Source organism: Lygodium microphyllum, chromosome 29 (assembly GCF_053477565.2).
Source record: "Lygodium microphyllum isolate KBCC chromosome 29, Lygodium_microphyllum_v1.1.10, whole genome shotgun sequence".
NCBI classification, from domain to species: Eukaryota; Viridiplantae; Streptophyta; class Polypodiopsida; order Schizaeales; family Lygodiaceae; genus Lygodium; species Lygodium microphyllum.
This window is the reverse complement of record NC_141163.1, coordinates 119,824,055-119,844,938: the sequence shown is the minus strand read 5'-3', so window position 1 is coordinate 119,844,938 and position 20,884 is coordinate 119,824,055. Positions and strand designations below refer to the sequence as shown.

General features: G+C 44.5%; 1 protein-coding gene across 2 annotated transcripts in view; it reads right to left on the bottom strand.

Moving 5' to 3' along the window:
• LOC148011083 (SMAD/FHA domain-containing protein) overlaps nucleotides 1-20,884 on the bottom strand; it is a 92,742-nt gene that overhangs the window by 37,754 nt on the left and 34,104 nt on the right. Inside the window, exon 3 of one of the 2 annotated variants that reach the window (XM_087671440.1) lies at nucleotides 16,395-16,455. The exons of the other annotated variant lie outside the window; for it this stretch is intronic. Within the exon in view, the coding sequence (XP_087527566.1) occupies nucleotides 16,395-16,455 (61 nt within the window). The remainder of the gene's footprint in view (nucleotides 1-16,394; nucleotides 16,456-20,884) is intronic. 2 annotated transcript variants of the gene reach the window in all.

Below are 20,884 nucleotides of genomic sequence, written 5' to 3'. Positions count from 1 at the left end.
TCTCATAATACCTTTCACTGCATCCCAATGCTTCTTGCCAGGGGTTGTCATATATCTTCTAACCACTCCCACTGCAAAAGCAATGTCAGGACGTGTAGCAACCATAGCATACATCAAACTACCAACAGCTGAAGCATATGGTATCTTGGCCATTTCAGCCTTCTCATCATCAGATGTAGAGCTATCCTCTGCACTGAGTTTCACATATGGAAGCAATGGAACCCCAATTGTTTTCCCCCCCTCCATATTGAAACATTGCAAAACTTTGGAGATATACTCCTGCTGAGATAGATAGAGTAAGCCTTTAGATCTATCTCTGAGTATTCGCATGCCAAGAATGTGATTTGCATCACCAAGATCCTTCATATCAAAGCTGCCATGAAGACTTTGCTTCAGTGAATCCGAGGCATGAGTATCCCTGCCAGCAATCAACATGTCATCTATATACAAAACCAAGATAATCAGGCTGCCATCTGCTGCCTTCTTGGTGTACAAGCAGTGATCCACTTGACTTCTATGAAAGCCTTGGGACTGCATGAATGTATCAAACTTATGATACCATTCTCTTGGTGCTTGTTTCAGCTCATACAAACTTCTTTTGAGTTTACATACCATTTTTTATTTCCCTTGTTCAACAAACCCTTCAGGCTGCTGCATATAAATCTCTTCATGCAAATCACCATGTAAAAACGCAGTCTTTACATCCATTTGTATGAGTTCCATATCTTCAACTGCAACCAAGCCCAAAATGGTTCTCAATGTAGTCATCTTGACTACAGGAGAGAAAATCTCATCAAAGTCAATTTCATGCTCCTGCTTGTATCCCTTTGCAACCAATCTTGCTTTGGACTTGGGTGAGGAACCAGAAGTGACCTTCATTTTGTAAACCCATTTGCATGGAAGGGTTTTTCTGCCCTTTAGACAACTGCACCAAGTCCCAAGTGCCATTTTTTTCAAGAGATTCCATCTCTAACAACATGGCTTTATACCATTTCTTGTTGTCTTGTTTGTCCATTGCTTCCTTGAAGCAAGACGGTTCACCACAGCCTGTCAACATGACATACTCAGCCACATTAATTGCACCAGGAACAAATCTGTCAGGTTGTCTAGTAGCCCTAGACGATCTCCTAAGCCAATGGTCATTGTTTGCTGGCTATTTTTGCAAATTTCCATTTTCAGCATGCTGTCCTAGCATTTCAGCCTGCAAATCAGCATTAACAGCTTGCTGTCCTAGCTGTTCCTGCACATGTAGTGGCTCATTTTCATGGGCAATAGCTGGCTGATCATTTCCAGCACCATTCATTGCATTTACAGGTTCATTTACAGCATGTATTTGCTGCTGTACAGCGGGCACATTTTGCTGTCCAAAAGGTGTTTCTTCCCAGAATACAACCCTACGGACCTCCTCAGTCTTTTCGGGCTGTTTGTGCATGCGATCTTCCCGAAAGATAACGTCATTGCTGCGTACTATTTTCCTTTTCTTGGGATCCCACAATTTATACCCCATTTCACCCTTGTCACCATATCCTAGGAAAATGCATTTACAGGACTTTGGCTCAAGTTTGCTGCATTTTTCTTTACGAATGTGCACAAAAGCCTCGCAACCAAAAACTTTCAGATGAGCATATGAAGGTGGCTTGCCCGACCACGCTTCTTGGGGAACTCCCCCCCCCCCCCCCAAAGACCTGTTTGGTGACCGATTAATCAAGTGAACGGCTGTCATAACAGCCTCTGCCCAAAAAACATGGGGTAATGCAGCATGAGACAGCACCGTACAAACCTTATCCTATATGGTCCGATTCATACGCTTTGCAACTCCATTTTGGGGTGGATTATGAGGGGCAGTGAGCTCCCTTTTTATCCCTTTGCTGTCACAAAATGCCTGAAAGGCTTTGGACACATATTCCCCACCATTGTCAGAGCGAAAACACTTAAGTGTCTTATCTGTTTGATTTTCAGTCAATGCCAAGAATTTTTTAAACTTATCAAGCACTTCATCCTTGCTACGAATAGAGTCAACCCATACTTTCCGTGTAGCATCATCGACAAAGATGACAAAATATTTCTTTCCCCCTAAAGATAATCCTGGCATTTGACATACATCTGAATGTACTAACTCTAAAAAAGAAGATTTCAAAGAAAGAGACTTTTTGTAAGAAATCTGTGCATGTTTGCCATAAATACAATGATCACAGTGCTCAAAATCAGCATAACGAAGACAAGGCAAGTAACCCAAACGAGAAAGCACTTTCATTCTTGTTTGACTCATGTGTCCCAACCGGCCATGCCATAAAGAAACACTTGGCTGCTCAGTCACGGCAACAACATGGTCACGCACACTAGATACATGAAGTGGATACAACGTATCACTCTTGCAACCTCTGGCAATAACCCTAGATCCCTTACAGATCTTCCATTTTCCATCACCAAAGGTGGTATGAAAACCATCATCATCTAGCTGCCCTGTGCTAATCAAGCTCTTCTTGAGCTAAGGTACATGCCATACATGCTAAAGTGTAAAGACAGAGCCATGTTGAAACTGTAACTGCACACTGCCAATACCTGCAATTTCACATGCATAGTTATCCCCAAGAGAGACAATATTGTCAACCCCCTGTATAGGCGGAAAACCACTCACGATGAGGGGTGACATGAAAGGAAGCCCCCGAATCAAGAATCCAGGTATGCATGTCATCATCTGTATCTACAAGTAGAGCATCTGCATCAAAATGTGAAGAGACAAAGAGTACATCACTTCCACTGTCACTGTCATGAGTAACTACATTCATCTCTTCAATTTTTACACTGCTCTTCTTAGACTAGCTGTCCGTCTCTTCCTTGCAGTCATCTGTTTTCTTGTCTTTTTCTTTCTCTTTCTTTCATTTGTAGCAGTCACGTTTAAAGTGACCCTTCTTGCCACAATGATGCAATTCAACATCTTTGCCACGTGATTTACTGCATCCCTTGCCATTATATTTGCCCTTTTGCTGTGATCTGCCCCTAGTATGCAAAGCACTGGAAGACTTACTGGATGCATTGTTATGCCGATTCATCTCTTCCATAAGTAGAGCACTCTCTACATCAGCATACAAAAGGATCACATTAGAATTGCTCATAGCAGTCCTGAATGTATCCCAACTCTCTGGTAGAGTGCAAAGCAAGAAAGTAAGCTTTAAATTCCTCATCAATCATGAACTTCAAGGCAACCAACTGTCTGAAAATGGAGTTAAACTCACTCAAGTGAGTAGACATTGCTATACCTTCTTTCATACGCAAATCCATAAGCTTTTTCAGCCTATACACTTTACTTGCAACACTCTTCTGTGCATAGAGTTCTTCCAGTCTAGTCCATATACCATATGCAAAATCCAAGCCTTCAATGTTGAAGAGCAAGGCATGAGAAATAGATAGCTCTATGGTTGAGCGTGCAAGCTCATTCAACTCATCCCAATCATCCTGATCCATGTCTGCAAGCTTTGCCCCTTTAGTTTTGATTGGCTTTGCCTGCTTCTTTTATAACAGGATATTGTAGCACTATTTTTGCCACACTGCAAAATTATGTGCGCCTTCAAGCTTCTTTATATGCATCAAATTACTGCTGTCATTGCTGCCAGCCATGGTTTTCAGCCCAAATGTGACCAAAAAACCAGCAAAAGTAGGCCCAAACTGTCACCCAAGTGACCAAGCTACAAACAAGTACCAATCAGCAATAAATGACCACGCAGAACTACAGATTTCAGATCTGTAATTAAGTTTTCAAAAGCACCAAACCAAGTGCTATAGCATTATCCAACTGATTATAGCTGTTTCAAAGGGCATGTGTATCACATTACATGAGAAATCCCAAAATTTCAGCTGCAATCTCTGTTGTACATGTACCCACAGGCATAAAATTCGACACGAACAATCAAAAGCCCCAAAATTTTGTACTCAGCGTGTCAAACACACATCTGCATTTCCTCTGTCATACATAGGACTGTCCAATTTTGCCAAAATAAAGCAATTTCAGCAGAATCCCCAAATTTTACCAAGTGTTGATGTCCAAATTGCGCGAAATTCAACCTGCATGTACATAAAATGACCAAATGCTGCACAAATTTTGCCCAAATCGCAAAAGCCCCAAATTGCACGGGGTCCAATGTGCCTCAATGTAGAGAAATTGGGTAAATTTTGTGAGAGTGCGCAACGGAAGAAGAAACACGAACACAGAGGGAAAGAGAGAGAAAGCAGAAAATGAAGGAAGAAAATCTGCACTGACTGAAATGAATGCTGAATACATTGAAATGGACTGTTCAGTCCCTGCACGTAGACCGAAGCGTCAGTGAGGGCACCAGATCAGGCTGATGATGACGGCAGCACCGAAGACGGAGGAAGATGACGGCGGAGTCGGAGTATGCACCTTCAAAAGGAGGAGGAAAGATGATAATACAACTGACAGCCAAGTGAAAAATGACTATAAATAGCCAAAAAACCCAAAAACTGGCCGACCTGAAATTTGAGGCCATAAATATGTCCGACCAGCATTTAATGCTGGTAAAAATGCCAGGAATGCTCAGAAAAATCCCGGAAAGGGTAGACAATGTCCGGCAGGTGAGGCAAGCTGAAGAATGCACAAACTGCCCCGGGAAATGCACATAAAATCCTGACTAGAGGAGAAAATGCACTGAAATGCAATAAACTAAGTGCTCTAGAATGAGCTACCTCCTCCGTCAAAACAAGTGATACAAGTCAGAGCTCCTAAAGTCCTCATCTGACTCAGACTGAGGCTCACAGGCAAGAGATGACAAGGCATGACAAATATGACTGCTAACACCCCCTCTCAGATCCTGGATGTGGCGGAAAGCCAAGGGAGAAACGGATCTTGGGGTGGCAAGAGGAATGCGAAGGTCGATGAAGTCCGTCGATGAAGATTGCCGATGAAGAAACTCCTCACGATCCTGGGAAGCCCCCTCTAAAACAATAGGGGCCAAGAAATCCACAACCGCATCACCGAGATCGTCCCCCTCCAAAAGGGATGGGGGGTACGAGGGAACCACCGGAGGAGAGGGTGGGGGATGGGAAGGAACCTGTGGAAAAGAGGGTGCACAAGTGGGAACGGGTGTAGCAATAGACAACTGCCTCGGAGGTCCCTGCATAAGAGAAGGGGAATGGGGCCTATAAAGCTTGCTCTCAAACCTGTCGCAATAACAGCCCCTGTAGAAGAATCCTCAATACAAACAGCTTGCTCAATGAAGACAACCCGGGTACCAAGCCTAGTAAGGCCATAGACTGAGAGGAGTGGAAAGTCCAAGTCAGGAACATAAAGAGCTTGGGAAAGGGAGCTCAACGCGCGGTCGGGAAATAAAGGCAAAGTGCCAACACCACAAATAGGCACCGAAATAATATCACCAACAGTAACTGAACCCTCAGAAGGGCATAGATCCTACAACAAATCACCTCGGGGAGTCATATGACTAGAAGCTCCACTATCAACCAGCCAAGGCCTCTTAGAAGTAGAGGCAACCACTGAAGAAGGCTCCTCCAAGTCAACAATATGAAGGAACACTGATTCATGGGTAACCGTTGGAGTAGAGGTAGAAGGCTCAGATGTTTTAGCTCCATCCTTCGCTCCTCGACGAAGGTGAAGGTACTTCTTCCAACATTTCTCCTCTGGATGTGTCCCCTTCCCACAGTATGGGCATTTAGGCTTCTCCGAGTCGGAGTCAGAACCTGAAGAACTCTCTTGTCTTTTAGCCTATGACTTCCCTTTCTTTTGTGTCCCCCCTCTCGAACCTGCAACAAAAGCTTTGATGGAGGTGGATCCACTGGCTACCTCTTTGGCGCGCTCGTCATGCTCCAAAACAAGCGGGGCAAGCTCCTCCCATAGAAGCTTCTCACGGGTCCTCGATGTAAGAAGGCTGGTGTAGAAGACATCAAAGCGGGGAGATGGCAGCTGAGTCAAAAGAACCATGGCCATATCCTCGGAAGAGATCATCCTGTCAAGGGACACAAGCTCATCCCTCATGTCCTCTAACCTATTGATATGATCCTTCATGGAAGAAGAATCATCAACAACGAGCATCCGTAATTTCTTCTCAAGAGTAATCCAATGGGCAAGAGTCTTCTGATGGTACAAAGAAGCAAGCTTTGTCCACACTTCCGCTGCTTTCCGCAACCTGCACACATGCACTAGGACAGAATCCTGTAAGCTCATAAAGGGGAAAGATCGAGCTCGTGAGTTGAGCCGATCCCGCACGATCCATCGATGATCCAACGGTGGGATCCTCCACTGGACGGAAAATAGGGTGGGTAACAAACTCCCAAAGATCAAAGGTGTCAAGGATACACTCCACCTTACACGACCAAAGCAAGTAGTTGGAACCATCAAGCCGGTCTTCTTTGGGCAAAGAAGGGAGTACAGTCACCTGTATAGAGGGTGCCATGGAAGGCATATGAAGGCCAGCAGAACGAGCCTTCTGTGAAACATGAAGAAAACGGGGAATAGAGGGATCTCGGTCAAATGGGCTAGGTGACCTCCGGTCGTTGCATGAACTAGCACGAAAGTCTCTCCGTCTCTCAGAGGAAGGAATAGAGACCTCATCCTATGAATCAGCAAAGAACTGGTGATAAGACATCTTCGTATATATCTACAATCACCAAGCAATCTGCATAAACAGACAGTCAAGATGGAGTCGCCTATGTCAAAAAAGACCCAGAAGATGCTGTCGCTTGCAAGAGGAGAGAGAAAATACTGCCGCCTGGAGAAAAAAACTACCGCCTATCCTCCAGATGATGACGCGTTCTCCTCTGCTGATGTTGACCACCTCCTGTTGGCAGCGTTTGATGCAAACGCAGGCTGCAAACACCTAGAAAACTGTCGCCTACTCCTCCTGATGCTGCAAAACAACAAAACGCAGGTATGGAAGGCTGTGTTTCAGCCTGGACAGCACCGCCAAGGGCTGGAAAGGAGGGAAGGAAGGCTGCACTTGATAGTGTCCTCCTTTGCAATGGAAGCTCTCCTCTGTGCTCTCAGTTAGGCTCTGATACCATATGAGAGTGCGCAACGGAAGAAGAAACACGAACACAGAGGGAGAGAGAGAGAGAAAGCAGAAAATGAAGGAAGAAAATCTGCACTGACTGAAATGAATGCTGAATACACTGAAATGGACTGTTCAGTCCCTGCACGCAGCCCGAAGCGTCAGTGAGGGCACCAGATCGAGCTGATGATGACGGCAGCACCGAAGACGGAGGAAGATGATGGAGTCGGAGTGTGCACCTGCCAAAGAAGGAGGGAAGATGATAATACAACTGACTGCCAAGTGGAAAATGACTATAAATAGCCATAAAACCCAAAAACTGGCCGACCTGAAATTTGAGGCCATAAATATGTCCGACCAGCATTTAATGCTGATCCGACAAGCATTTAATGCTGGTAAAAATGCCAAGAATGCTCAGAAAAATCCTGGAAAGGGTGGACAATGTCCGGCAGGTGAGGCAAGCTGAAGAATGCACAAACTGCCCCGGGAAATGCACATAAAACCCCGACTGGAGGAGAAAATGCACTGAAATGCAATAAACTGAGTGCTCTAGAATGAGCTACCTCCTCCGTCAAAACAAGTGATAGACAAGTCAGAGCTCCTAAAGTCCTCGTCTGACTCAAACTGAGGCTCACAGGCAGGAGATGACAAGGCATGACAAATATGACTACTAACAAATTTCAGCCCAATTTGTGCATGTACATGAAAAGCCCCAAATGTCTGGGACAAAATGTCACAAATTCCTGCAATTTCTGAGACAAATATCACTGTTGCATCTTGCTCGCACCAAATCTGGACAAATCCCTAAATTTTCCAAGTCTTGTGTACACTAATTTCAATGAGATTGAAAGAATTTCACTAAAATGTGAAAAACCCCAAAATTCCCGGGCAAATGTGCACCGACTTTGCAATTTCTGAGTCAGATTGTCCAATTCTGTGTTGAGATCCCAAGATTCGAGAAAAGCCCCAAATTTCTGAGCCAATTTTGCATAGATCTGAGATTTTGTGCTTACGCGCGTGAAACCCCGTCAATGGGTGAAAGAAATTTCAAAAAAAGATTGAACTTTTGAAAAAAAATCCGACAGGTCAACGGACCCAGTCGTGCACTATGACACCCGCCTGTTCGCCGTTATGCGCTGGTCGCCGTGCCCACCATGCAGTCGTCCGTGCTTCACGCCTACTGTCCCGCCGCGTGGTCACCCATTAGCGCATCCGTGCAGCCCGCTGAAACTGTCACGCGCTGAAGCCATCAACAACCGCTGAAGCCGATGACTACTGTCCTCGTCGGACTCCTGCAACACACAAGCTTGCCTGCAACCTGCCCGTTGCTCCTATCGATTGCCTTGACTACCTCTCAACTGCAACTCATCGAACTCCTGCAGCACCTTGGTTGTCTCTTACCAGCTCTAATACTAGTTTGTAGGGAAAGGTTAGGCACGGAGATCGAGGTAGACAAACCTTACGCGCAATGAGAGAGACAGAGAGAGTGCGAGAGAGCAGAGTAGAGAGTGAACACGTTTTTCGGTACAATGACGAGTGTACCACTTTAGGTTTTTAGATAGATATATGTATGAAAGTACAATGTGCTAAGGGTGTGTTCACACCCGTGCACATATAAAAGGCACAATGGCTCTTTATTCCCAACAGAAAAAGCTCGGACAAAGAGGACTATATGTAAAACTTGAGAAGTATTTTTTCCATCAAAAAGAAGTGGAATTCTTGGGGTACAATATCTCCCAAAGAGGAATCTTCATGGACCCCTAGAAAATTGAGTCTATTCTTGATTGGCAAACAACCACGTGTCCACGATGTCCAATATTTCCTTGGCTTTGCCCAATTCAATGGAATATTTATCAAGGATTACTCAAAGATAGTCACACCACTCACCAAACTTACAAGAAACTCAAAGTTCTCATGGACTCCAAAAGCCGAGAAGACCTTCCAGACCCTGAAGACGACTTTCACCCCACTACCCCAATCCTAGTTCACCCAAATCCTACCAAGGCATTTTTTTTAGAGACAATGCATCATAGTCATATGCATCCAGTGGCATTCCACTCAAGGAAGTTCTCTCCTCCAGCGATAAACTATGAGATCCATGACAAAGAACTCCTTGCAATTGTAGATGCCTTTGATACTTGGTATCATCATCTGGAGGATGTAGCCCATAAAGTTATCGTCTATACAGATCACAAAAATCCAGAATACTTTATGATAACCCGCATTCAAAATCAAAGACAATCCCGCTAGAGTAACTTCTTATCTAGGTTTGACTTTGTCATCTCCTCTCGCCCAGAGCACCAACATGTGCTGAAATAAACTGTTGAAACACAAGACAAAAAGAAAAAAGAAAAGAACACGATACAAATGAGAACTCAGATGTATACACGGGAAATGGAATCCATATATCTAAACACGAGACAGTCGCATACAACAGTGAGTCACTGGCTGCGTGGGCACTGGCACTGGCACTGGCTCCTCTCTCCACAGAGTCTGCAGATGGTGAAGATGATGATGATGACTGTGGAGGAACACTGAGTATAAATAGGCTGAAAAAGTGGGGAGCAATAATGCTGGTCGGACAGCATTAATGCTGGCCGACTGGTGCATAAAAATGCCCCAATGGCATAAAATGCCACACCAAAAAAAACCTAAAATACCGAATAAAAATGCCCACCCCAGATCAAGCTCAGACTCACACATGAGCTGACAAATACTCTGCTAACACCCTCTCTCAGATCATGGGTGATCTGATATAATACAAGAGTACAATGAAAAGGGATCAGAAACTATACAACATAGAACCACCAAGTAGAACCATGGATACCCAAGCAGTGGGTGATCAAGCCACCACCAAGGTGCCTCGGAGAGAACCTGATATCGATGTCGATCGTACCAAACACCTGAAAATAGAAAAGATCAGAGCATGTCTCTGTGTCCATCACCAATGTCTCGCAGTAGCATACAAGACCATCCTGTCAAAAATGCCCCTGAACATAGGTGACCATGGATTCCCCGCCTTTGGCCAGACCGCCAAAGTGTCCCCTCATGTGAGCTCCAGACGAAAGCCTCCCGCTCTCTGTCAGATGACCAGCTTATCATGAACCTGGATGTCAATCCCGGCTCCAGGATTTGATTCCGCCAAACTGAAGTCGATGCGTCAAGGACGTCCCTCTCTGGAACCTGTGCACCTGTATAAAAGTATAGATGAGGCGCAGCTGCCCCATTTGAACACCCGCTCACACTCCCTCTCTGGCACAAGAGAGTCGTGAGGAATGACCTCATTACCACCATTAGAAAGCAGCCGAGGAAGGGGCCACCAAGCCCTTCTCGCGATCCAAAAAAGAGGATCCCTTCCGCGCCTTGGACTTCACCTTGGTCAGAGGATCTGAGTCGGAGTCTGATGAAGGAGAGGACTCATCGGTAGAGTCAACATCCCGTTTCTTCTTCTGCTCCTTGGAAGCCGCTAACTTCTTGCAGTCCTTCCGCAAATGTCCCTTCTTGCCACAGTGGTAACACTGGGCCTTCGACTTCTTCTTCCCGTCACCCCTCTCTAAAGCTACATAAGCTTCGCCTCCATAATGTGCCGGACGTCACCCCTGAAATCTCAAGGATGTCTCATGCTCAAGAAGCATCGAGGTTATATGTGTGAAACTCACAGGAGTCGATGATGTCTGCGCCCGCAAAGCATTCGTCACTCCATCAAACTCCGAGGGGAGCTTGTAGAGGACCGTCCCGACGAGATGCGACTTGGGAAGAGCAGATTGCATGTGTCGAAGCTGGTCCTGTACCTGCGTAACACGAAGAAGAAAAGACTGAATAGTATCTTTCGGCTCAAACTTCATCTGCTGGAGCTGGCCATAAAGTGTGACTGCCCGCATGGTGGAAGGTGCCTCGTACATCTGCTGCAACTTCTGCCATACTTCAGCAGATGTCCTACAGGAGGTAACCGCCGGTAAGACCGCTTTAGAAATACACCGAAGCAACGCCGAGTAAGCACGGGCATCGTCCGAGTCCCAGGTGAGCACCGCTTCCTCATGGTTGTCCTCATCAAAGTCTTCAGGAAGAGAAAAAGGACGGAGAGGTCGAGCAATAGCTCCACAGACGATGTACCATAACCGCTTCTGCACAAACCAAGCTTTCATGACAGCACTCCATGTGAGATAATCAGGTCCATGTAACTTATCATCAGTGGAAGTGCACGGAGGAGCCATATGGAGAGGATAAGAAGAGAAGTAGAGAAGAGATGGAATGTAGAGAGGAAACACAACCAAAACACAAGCACAGACTTCAGAAAATGAGAGTTCACATGCAATACAACCCAAAATCTGATCAATAGAAGACAAAATGTGCTGCAGAAAGGCAAAAAATCAGTCAAAAACTGCCAAAAACAGCAAAAACGGCCTGAGGTAATAGTCACCCAGCCACGAGAGATACTGAATCAGCAAAACGCAGGCTGTAAACTGCAGAAAAACAGGTAGAAAACTGTCACCAGCAGCTGCTGATGGAGAACGCAGGCAGCAGACGGTGCGGAGGCAGCAAGTGATGGTAAAACTGCAGAAAACGCAGGTCAAACAGGTCGCCTATATGGAGCAGCAGCCGCCTGAGCAGAAAAGGGGAAAACAGTCTTGAAATCAGCAATAAAACACAGCAGAAACACAAATCCTGAAAACTGATACCATGTCAGAAGTGGAGCAGCGGTGGAAGCATAAACATGTGCTGAAATAAACTGCTGAAACACAAGACAAAAAGAAAAAAGAAAAGAACACGATACAGATGAGAACTCAGATGTAAGCACAGGAAATGGAATCCATATATCTGAACACGAGACAGTCGCATACAACAGTGAGTCACTGGCTGCGTGGGCATTGGCACTGGCACTGGCTCCTCTCTCCACAGAGTCTGCAGATGGTGAAGATGATGATGATGACTGAGGAGGAGCATTGAGTATAAATAGGCTGAAAAAGTGGGGAGCAATAATGCTGGTTAGACAGCATTAATGCTGGCCGACTGGTGCATAAAAATGCCCCAATGGCATAAAATGCCACACCAGAAAAAACCTAAATTACCGAATAAAAATGCCCAGCCCAGATCAAGCTCAAACTCACACATGAGCTGACAAATACTCTGCTAACAGTCTTGCCACATGATAATTTGGCTAACAATATAAGAGAAAAAATCAAAAGGGACAAGGAAATGAAGTTTGTGAGTTTCAAGAAACTAATGGATTGTTATAGTATAAGGATCTACTTTACATCCCTCTAGGAAAGCCGAGACTCCAAGTACAACAACGCCATGACACCCCAACAATAGGACACTTTGGAGTTAATAAGATCTTAGAGCTTATTTCAAGAGATTTTTGTAGCCCCAAATGTGGAAAGAAGTTAAGGAATATATAAAATCATGTGATACCTGCAACAAGGGCAAGGTACCTTGTCATAAACCACATGGCCTCCTGCAACCCTTGCCCATTCCAACGCGACCCTAGTCTTCTCTGACCATGGATTTCATAACAAATCTTCCCAAATCAGACAAATATGACTCTATTCTTGTTGTGGTAGATAGGTTCACAAAAATTGCACATTTCATCCCTACCACCAAGACCATCACAAGCACAACTACTATCTGTCTAGATTGAAGATCATGAAGAATTTGACGTCGAGCATGTCTTAGACTCAAGGTCTTCCGAGGTCAATTGGAATACCTTGTTCATTGGAAAGGATATGACATCAATGATGACACTTGGGAATCTACAGAATATCTCCAAAGAGCACCTCTCAAAGTTAAAGAATTTCACAAGAGAAATCCAACGAATTTTGGACCAAACCACCCAGCCACTCCTCATGGAACTTGTCAAAAGGGGGTGATGTCACGGATATGGCATGATCAAGTGTACAAACTAATTCTTACTCATGCCATATGAATCAACACCCCATGCAAACACACCCTTAACAGGACATCCTCGAGCCAACCATGCGAACCCACCTTTACCATGCCATCATAAAACCTTCTACAATATAGCCATATCATCGCCTACATCATCGATGATATCATCATGGAACATTCTAAAATATATTTAGCTGCCCTTCAACACCTATAAAAGGAGGGGCTCGCCATAGAGCTCCTCCATCTTGCCAATGCCAGACTTGGAAGCTCAAGGAGTCAAGACCTTCAAGTAAGTAACTTCGAGTTTCAGTTCTAGTTCTTGTCTAGTCATGGTATCTAGTCTTGTCTTGTCTTCCATTATATTCCTGTTATCTTGTCACCTTGTAATCTCGCAGTACGAGATCTTGTCTAGCACTGTCTTGTATCTTATTCATCCATGTCGAGAAAGATCTTGTAATTCTGATATCTTGTATCCATACCTACGGTCCCAGGTTGTGGGATCCCTCATATCCTATCGAGTCCTGTTTGCCACAGGATTGCTATTTGATATACTAGTTACTCTGTTTGGTATGCATATGCTATGATCTATTATCTATAGCTCTGAAACTATACATTTGCATCACTTTATACTTGATGTAGGATCAGTTATGATTAGCATTGGATCATTGGTATTTTGTCAGTACAAATTGTTTATCTTATATAGATTTACAGTAAATAGTCATTAGTTTTCAGTGGTGTTCAGCTGATTGTATGGATAGCAACATGTGTTATGATGCCATTGATGTTTCAGCCATAGTTTATGCTATACTTTGGTTTGGTTTTGCTAGATAAGTAGAGCTCATGAGTAACGGATGCATCCCATGATATTCTGGAAATGTTTTTAAGATTCTTGATGAGTCTTGTGCTATGTTATGCTCGTTGGTAATTTTCAACATGTGTTTGGTAGTAGCACGGTTTGGCAGCAGTGGCCAATGTTATCTTTACTCTGATGCCTTGTGGAAATTCCAGTGCAATACTTTGCTTTTGATACATCCAACAATGCAATGGAGGACGATTGCAAGGATTTCAAGGGAGACAATTGTCACAAGGGCGTGAAATTTTGTTTACTCCACTTAACATTTGGATCAATTTTCAATCAAATGTTTTAAGTATGTGTTATACATGTGAAGTGCAACTGAGATTATTTTATATTTACGAGCCAAGGACCCAAGGAAATCAATGGAAGTCAAAGGCAAAAGTTGTCTAAAGCAACATTGCACAGATACTAGGTGGTAATAAGTGCCAAAAATTGGCCTAAGGCATTTTATTAGGCAAAGTATTAATTGGTGATCCTAGGGATTTGGCATTTAATGGTACTTAATGCCAATCTAGGGGCTAAACAAGACTTGGGAACACTTGGGAGATGAATTGGTCTGTAGCCAATTTAATTGTTGGCTAGTCAGACTAATTTGTTGGACACTAAAATAATTACTAAACTAATTTTCAAAATTTTAAAGCTGAAACTCAATTTAATAACACAGGTAATGCTGAAAATTTGAGTTTGGAAGGCTGCCACTTGGCACACTTGCCAATCTAAGCTAGTGGAGGCTATTGGGAGGCTAAGGGAGAGAGAGAGAGAGAGAGAGAGATCATTCTTTGCTGAATCTAATCATGGAGACACTGTAGCAGCAAGTAGCCAGCAGATTTTGGCCATTTTCAGCTAGTTGTGAGCAGTTTTGGAGCAGGCAACAGCAGCCAGGGGGTCCTCTCAGCTGGGCAACAGCCATCTGGGCTTCTTTGATTGCTGGTGATAGTTCTTGTGGCTGTCAGGACAGAGCAGCAGTTGTTTTTGGCTGAAATCAAGCCTCTTGCAAAGAATTTCTGAATTTTCTCTCTCTTCAGCATTCTCTTGCATTCTCCAACCATTTCCCAGCCTTGCTCCAAAGATTTCAACATTCTAATCCCTAGAAGTTAAGAAATTGTATTTTTTTCTGCTGTAAACCTTATTCTATAGCAGAAATTAGGGTTTGACAGTAACCTCGGGAAGCATGCCATGAAATTGAAGCATCAAGACTTGAATTTTCAGGGCTGAGAATTAATTCTCAACAAGATTCAAGTGAGGGACCAGCCAACATTCGAATTTGGGGAAATTTTCATTTCCCAAGAAGTCAGTGAAGGCAAATTCCCCGAGCAAATGAAGGGGTAAATCAATTTGAAGATTTTCTGGTCATTACTGACAACAAGGGGCTTTTGCATTACGAACGGGATTGAACGACTCCCATTATATTCAAATTCAATTGCAACTCAAGAAATACTAAAAAGAGCACCAATTTTGGGGCCAACAAGGTGTCCAATGTCCAAGATTTGATTGGTAAATATTTGTATTTCAGCATTTCATTAATTATTACTTGCCATATTAAGTTATAATCAGGCTATTACCACCCCTCCACGGAAGGAAGGTTGGTTTTAGCAACTCCTCACAAGCATGACCTATTGCATTGCCCTTTGGACAAGTGAACTCCCCTACAAGAGCCCCTCTCAAAAGGAAGGCTAGTTTAGCAACTCCCTACAAGCATGGCCTATTGCATTGCCCTTTGGACAAGTGAACTCCTCCCCTACAAGAGACACCGTCCAAGTGGCATTGTTGCATAGCATTTTGCATGAGTATGACCTATTGCATTGCCCTTCGCATTACCCCATGCATTGGCATTTTGTTCTTGTAAACATGCATCTCCACGCATTTATCCCTTTTCAATCATAGAAAGAGTGGTCAACTCTAGATCCACCATCTTCGCAGTAGCTCACAAGAGGGGGATCTTCTGGGGCACTTTCTTTGGCAACTCGACACGCGTACTCCCCGTACCTCTCTTCTTTACTAACACCTATAGGCGGTTAGGGGTTGGGCTAGTTTTTTTTTTTTTGTGGCACCTTCGATCTAACTATTCCTTTTATTTCCCCGAGGAGCACAGATACTCAATAGAACCAAAAAAAAGAAAGAGAGAGGTACAAAGCAAAAGGTCAAAGTGGTATCATCGCCTTTGTAGATCTTGATAGGCCACTCGCCAACCAAGGAGCACCCTTTGTCCAATGCCTTGGCCTCTCTAGGATGATACTTTAAGCTCCCTTGGTAAGATAACCATCGCCTCTCTAGTCTTGGTCCTTAGGCAGCCAATGTGCATCCTTGGCCTAATGCTATGTCTACTTCAGGTGGGACACCTTGGGATGACTATGGTTTGAGCTATGCTTTATAGTCCCTTCATAGTTCTTGTTTTGGGCCTGATGTAAAAAAAATACCCTAACGCAAAGAGCACAAACACAATTGTACGACAACACACAAACCGATAACACACCACAGTCAAGGTTAGGATAACTCGGAGACAATGAATATAGTGCATAATCTATGAATCTTATGAATCTGAATAATACAATGCTCATTTAGCAAACACACTATGCAATGAATGAATACTAAGCCTCCAACTCTCATGACTCAAGGACCAAGGTAGAGATAATGACCTGGAGAGTGTGTTATACTCCGATGGATCCCAAAGCGCAACAAGGCAGCCTCTGAAGACATCTGACAATAGCAAATACAACAATGTGAGTGTCAGATCTGCGTCAAACAGGCAAACGAGAGAGAAAAGCTGAAAATGCAGCCTCCAAGGTATAGCGGACCAAGAGATGGACTCCAAGAAGGTCAAAATGCAGTCTATGTGGAGCCACCAATAGTTGAGCGAAGGTGCCGATGCAACAAATGCAACCTCTTAGGTGTGGGTGTCAACTAGCAGCTACAATGGATAATGAGGACAGCGAAGAGAAGGCCAGAAACTAGTGCTAGATGGGTGTAGAAAGTGTGGGGCAGCTTCAGCTAAGATGTCCTCCGCAAATGGAGTGTGGGCAATAAAGCTCTAGCATGAAACCTGCAAAATGAGATAGGACTGAGTGGGAGGGCAAGCTATTTATTTATAAAATTTTGGGGCCTCCCAAATTAGGGTTTACATGTGGGGCTTTGAACCTCTCTTGAACCGCATCGATTTAAAAGAAACGGTTAAAACTTATTAATTCACTTGAGTTTTAAGACTGTTTAATGAAAGCTAATGATAATTTAGCTCAAAATTGTTAGAGGTAGAGCCATCCCCTGGACATGTGTTAGGGTTTCTGCACAGTACAACAGTATACAGCATACAGCAGAGGACACCTCAGCAGCGGGATGCCGCGTCAGCATAGTACGGACACCACATCAGCAGCTGCAGTCGGACTGTTTTTTATTGTTTTTTACTGCAGCCGACCTGGTGCTGGTAATTTCCTATTTTCTGGCTATAAATAGCCAATTGGTGGCACACTCAGTCATTCATTCATTTCAGATTCTGGTCTTGAGATTTGTTGGCTGAGACAGACTGTGCTCAGGCTGATGGAGATCAAGGTCATCAAGTCGGACACACATGCAGATATTTCCTCTGCCCCCGTGTATAATTCTGCACTCTTATACAGCATACTACACTGCAGATTTTCTGCGTTTACACTGTCTCCTTTTCTCTCTCTCTCTCTTCTCTCTGTGTTCACTCTCTCTCAGTCTATGTCCTACGCTTCCACATCGCTACACTCTGACATGGTATCAGAGGGGTGAAGATGGACCGCCTAAGGGCTGAACCTATCTAAAGAGAAGATTTCAGCGCGACACAAGGCTGCGTTTCCAGGATTCGAGGGCGAGCGGGAGGGCTACGCATCGGATCAAGGCTGAAGCTGAAGCAAGCGTGGGCACGCGGGAAAGAAGTCTAATCGGTGAATTTGCTGCAGGTTATTGCTGTTCAAAGGGGACGAAGGCTACGTTTGAGGCCTTCCATTGCAAATTTTACCTTTTCATCGCCTCCAACAGGTGAAGAAGGTTTGGGCAGCAGAGAAACCAGCCCTAGAAGGCTGTGTGTTTTCACAGTCAGAGAAGGCTGATTTTGCGTTTGTGCGGGTATTGCAGGTTAGCATGTCTACAAAGACTGATTTTGAGTTCCAGACGATCATGGACAGGAAGGTGTCTGTCCTACCGGCTCTTCCATCGGATCAAAAGCTTGATGGTGACAATTACCGCATCCGACGGGTGATGATGTTGGCCATTTTGGAGTCTTATGATTTGGCGGAACTAGTGATGGAGGAGATTCGGTGAGGGATGAGTCCAAACTCTCTTCCAATGCTCGTGCGGAATTGACCAAGGCCCAGTCTCATTGCTAAATGCCAAGATTCGATCTTTTCTATTTCTGTCTTGCACTACAGCTGTGATAGCTCACATCAAGCACTTGACGATGGCTCATGAGATATGGCTAGAGCTCGACCAGATGTACAACCGGATGACCCTAATGAAGAGGGTTTCTTTGGAGGTGCAAATGCGGACCTTGTTCGTGAATGACTTTCTTCGCTTCAGGAACACATCAACAAGCTTCGGCAGCTTCAGATGCAGGTTCAAAATGCAAGGAAGCCTATTTCCTCCGAAGACATGGCAATCACTTTACTGTCCTAGTTGCCGCCACAATTTGGTACCTTTTATTCCGCTCTTATTGCATCAAGATGGGAGTCGACTCTTCGGTGGGAAGAGTTGGTTCCTATGGTCTTGGACCAGGAGGAACAATTGAAGGGACAGAATGCTTCCAAATCGGAGACTTTGGTTGGTCAAGCCTCTCCAAAGAAGGGGAAGGACCAAAAGAAGAAGAAGGAGGACAACAAATCCAAGAAAGCCAAGGAGAAGGAATCGACTTACCATATTTGTGGAAAGACCGGTCATTGGAAGAAGGATTGTCCCGACAAAGACAAAAACACCAAGAAGAAGGACACAAAGGATTCTGGAGTGGCGACTGCACCCTCATCAGCTGCTTTTCTACACTTAGTAGTCATTGAGGACTCTACACCGAAGACTTCTGATGCTGCGATGGCAGCTCCCCAGGCTCGTGAGTGGATTGTGGACAGTGGTGCCTCTCGGCACATGACTCCTCCCGTTGGTGTTGCCCATTTGTGACCTTCGCGTGGGAAGATTCTCATTGGAGAGAGCTCTTCTGTGTCTATTGCTACATGGGGTGAGATGCAGCTTATTCCAGATGGACGTGGCGGTACCGACACTTCTGAGGTATTGCATGTACCAGGTTTGCATTTCCTTTCGGTCCATAAGATTTGTGCTCTTGGCCTCTTGGTGGAGTTTGACAGTGATACTATTCGAGTCCTTGATCGTGGATCGAGAAAGGTTCTCTCTGCAAGGTATGAGAAGAATGGCATCTAAAAATTGAAGTCTTCTTTAGCTCTTACTTCTCTTCTTCTTACTTCTCTGACACAGTCTGAGCTATGGCATGCTCGATTTGGCCACCTGAACTACGAGTACCTTCGAAAGGCGTCGCGAGGGTCATTTGTCTGTGGATTGTTGGAAGGCCCTTAACCAACTCACGGCGTGACAACTCATAAAGAGAGTCATAACCAAGATGCCCTAAGTGAAAATGCCAAAGGCGCTCATTGTTCGTAGGCTCCCAAGATGTGGCTAAGGCCTGGAAGCTATGAAACACGTATCCCGCAGCTGTCTGCTCGGTTAAAAAATGTGTCATGTAGTATAGGCCATTAGGCTGTGCCTCACCGCAAGCAATCACTAAACAAGTCTGAGAGTCAAGGACCTCGACTGTGGTTGCTGTAAAGAAGACCGCTCGCCCCAACTGGCAAAGCTGCTAAACAGATAACAAGTTTACCCCAAGCTGAGGAACATGATACACATTGTCCAGCAAAACTATATCCGGACCCTTGTTAGTGGCAAAACTAACACAACCTTGAGCTTGAATCTTAACCGAGGAGTTGTTTCTTACGTGCACCCATCCGGCTACAAGGGCTTGGGAATGGAAAATATCCGCTTCAGAAGTCATATAATGTGTAGCTCCACTGTCCACAATCCAAACAGAAGCTAAAGTCCTCAGCTGTGATAAGTGGGCCTCTACAGTAGCCTCATCAGGAGGCAACTCACAGATGTGGACAAGACTCGCATCTAATGTCTCTATGGAAACGATGTGGGTCTCTGCAAACCAGTCAAACAAGCCCTTTGGAGTTGAGAACGTTGTCGACTGAGATAGCTGAGCGGTGGCAGTAGGAGTCTAACCTTTAAACTATCCCTTGCCATCACCCTGCCTCCCTTGTTGGGGGTTGCCCAATTGAGGGGCAAGGGTCTATGACTTAGATTTTGATTTTGTACCTCTTCCCTTTGATCAACACTCGTAGTCAAAATGGCCAACCTTTTGACAATGTTGACAATATCTATTCTTTTTAGGTACATTATGCCACCCAAGTTTGAGAGATTGGAATGTTCCTTGTGATTCCCCAGATTGATTTTGCTTTTGCTTTTGATTTTGATTTTGATTTTGAGTGGATGTTTGGTTTTGTTTTCCCTTCCCTTGTTGCCCTTTCTAAGAATGAGCAACAATAGTCCCCTTTAAAGAGGAATTCATATGAAACTGATCAAACAACCATGTGTAATGCAACAACTAACACTCAAATTCATAGAATATAGGCATGGTAGGCTTTGAAACTATACCTTCCACAAAATTGAAATATTTCCTAGGGAGTTTATTTAGAAACAATGTGACCTAATCGTTAGAGAACTTGAGAGTCCCTGTAGTGGAGAATTCAACAAGAATACGGCGATACTCAGCCAACTTGACTTTCAAGTCATCTCGGTTAGTGATTTTGAAAAGCTGGAGCTCATGGTCAAGATTGATACAACGAGTCCTCTCCCTAGCCGCATAGTGGTCAGTCAAGTGTGCCCATCGCTTAGATGCTAAGTCAAAATCTTGAAGCTGAGAATGAAACTCAGGCAATAAGCCCTGCATCAACTCGACAAAAGCAAAGGCATTCCTAGCCTTCCATGAGCGGACAACGTCGTATGGGACAAGTGTAGGATCAGGTTGGGGTTCTAAGCCCTGCACAAGATCCCATAGGTTCTGGGAGTCAAGGACATGTCTCATCAAGTTCGATCAAGTGGTAAAGTTGACCCG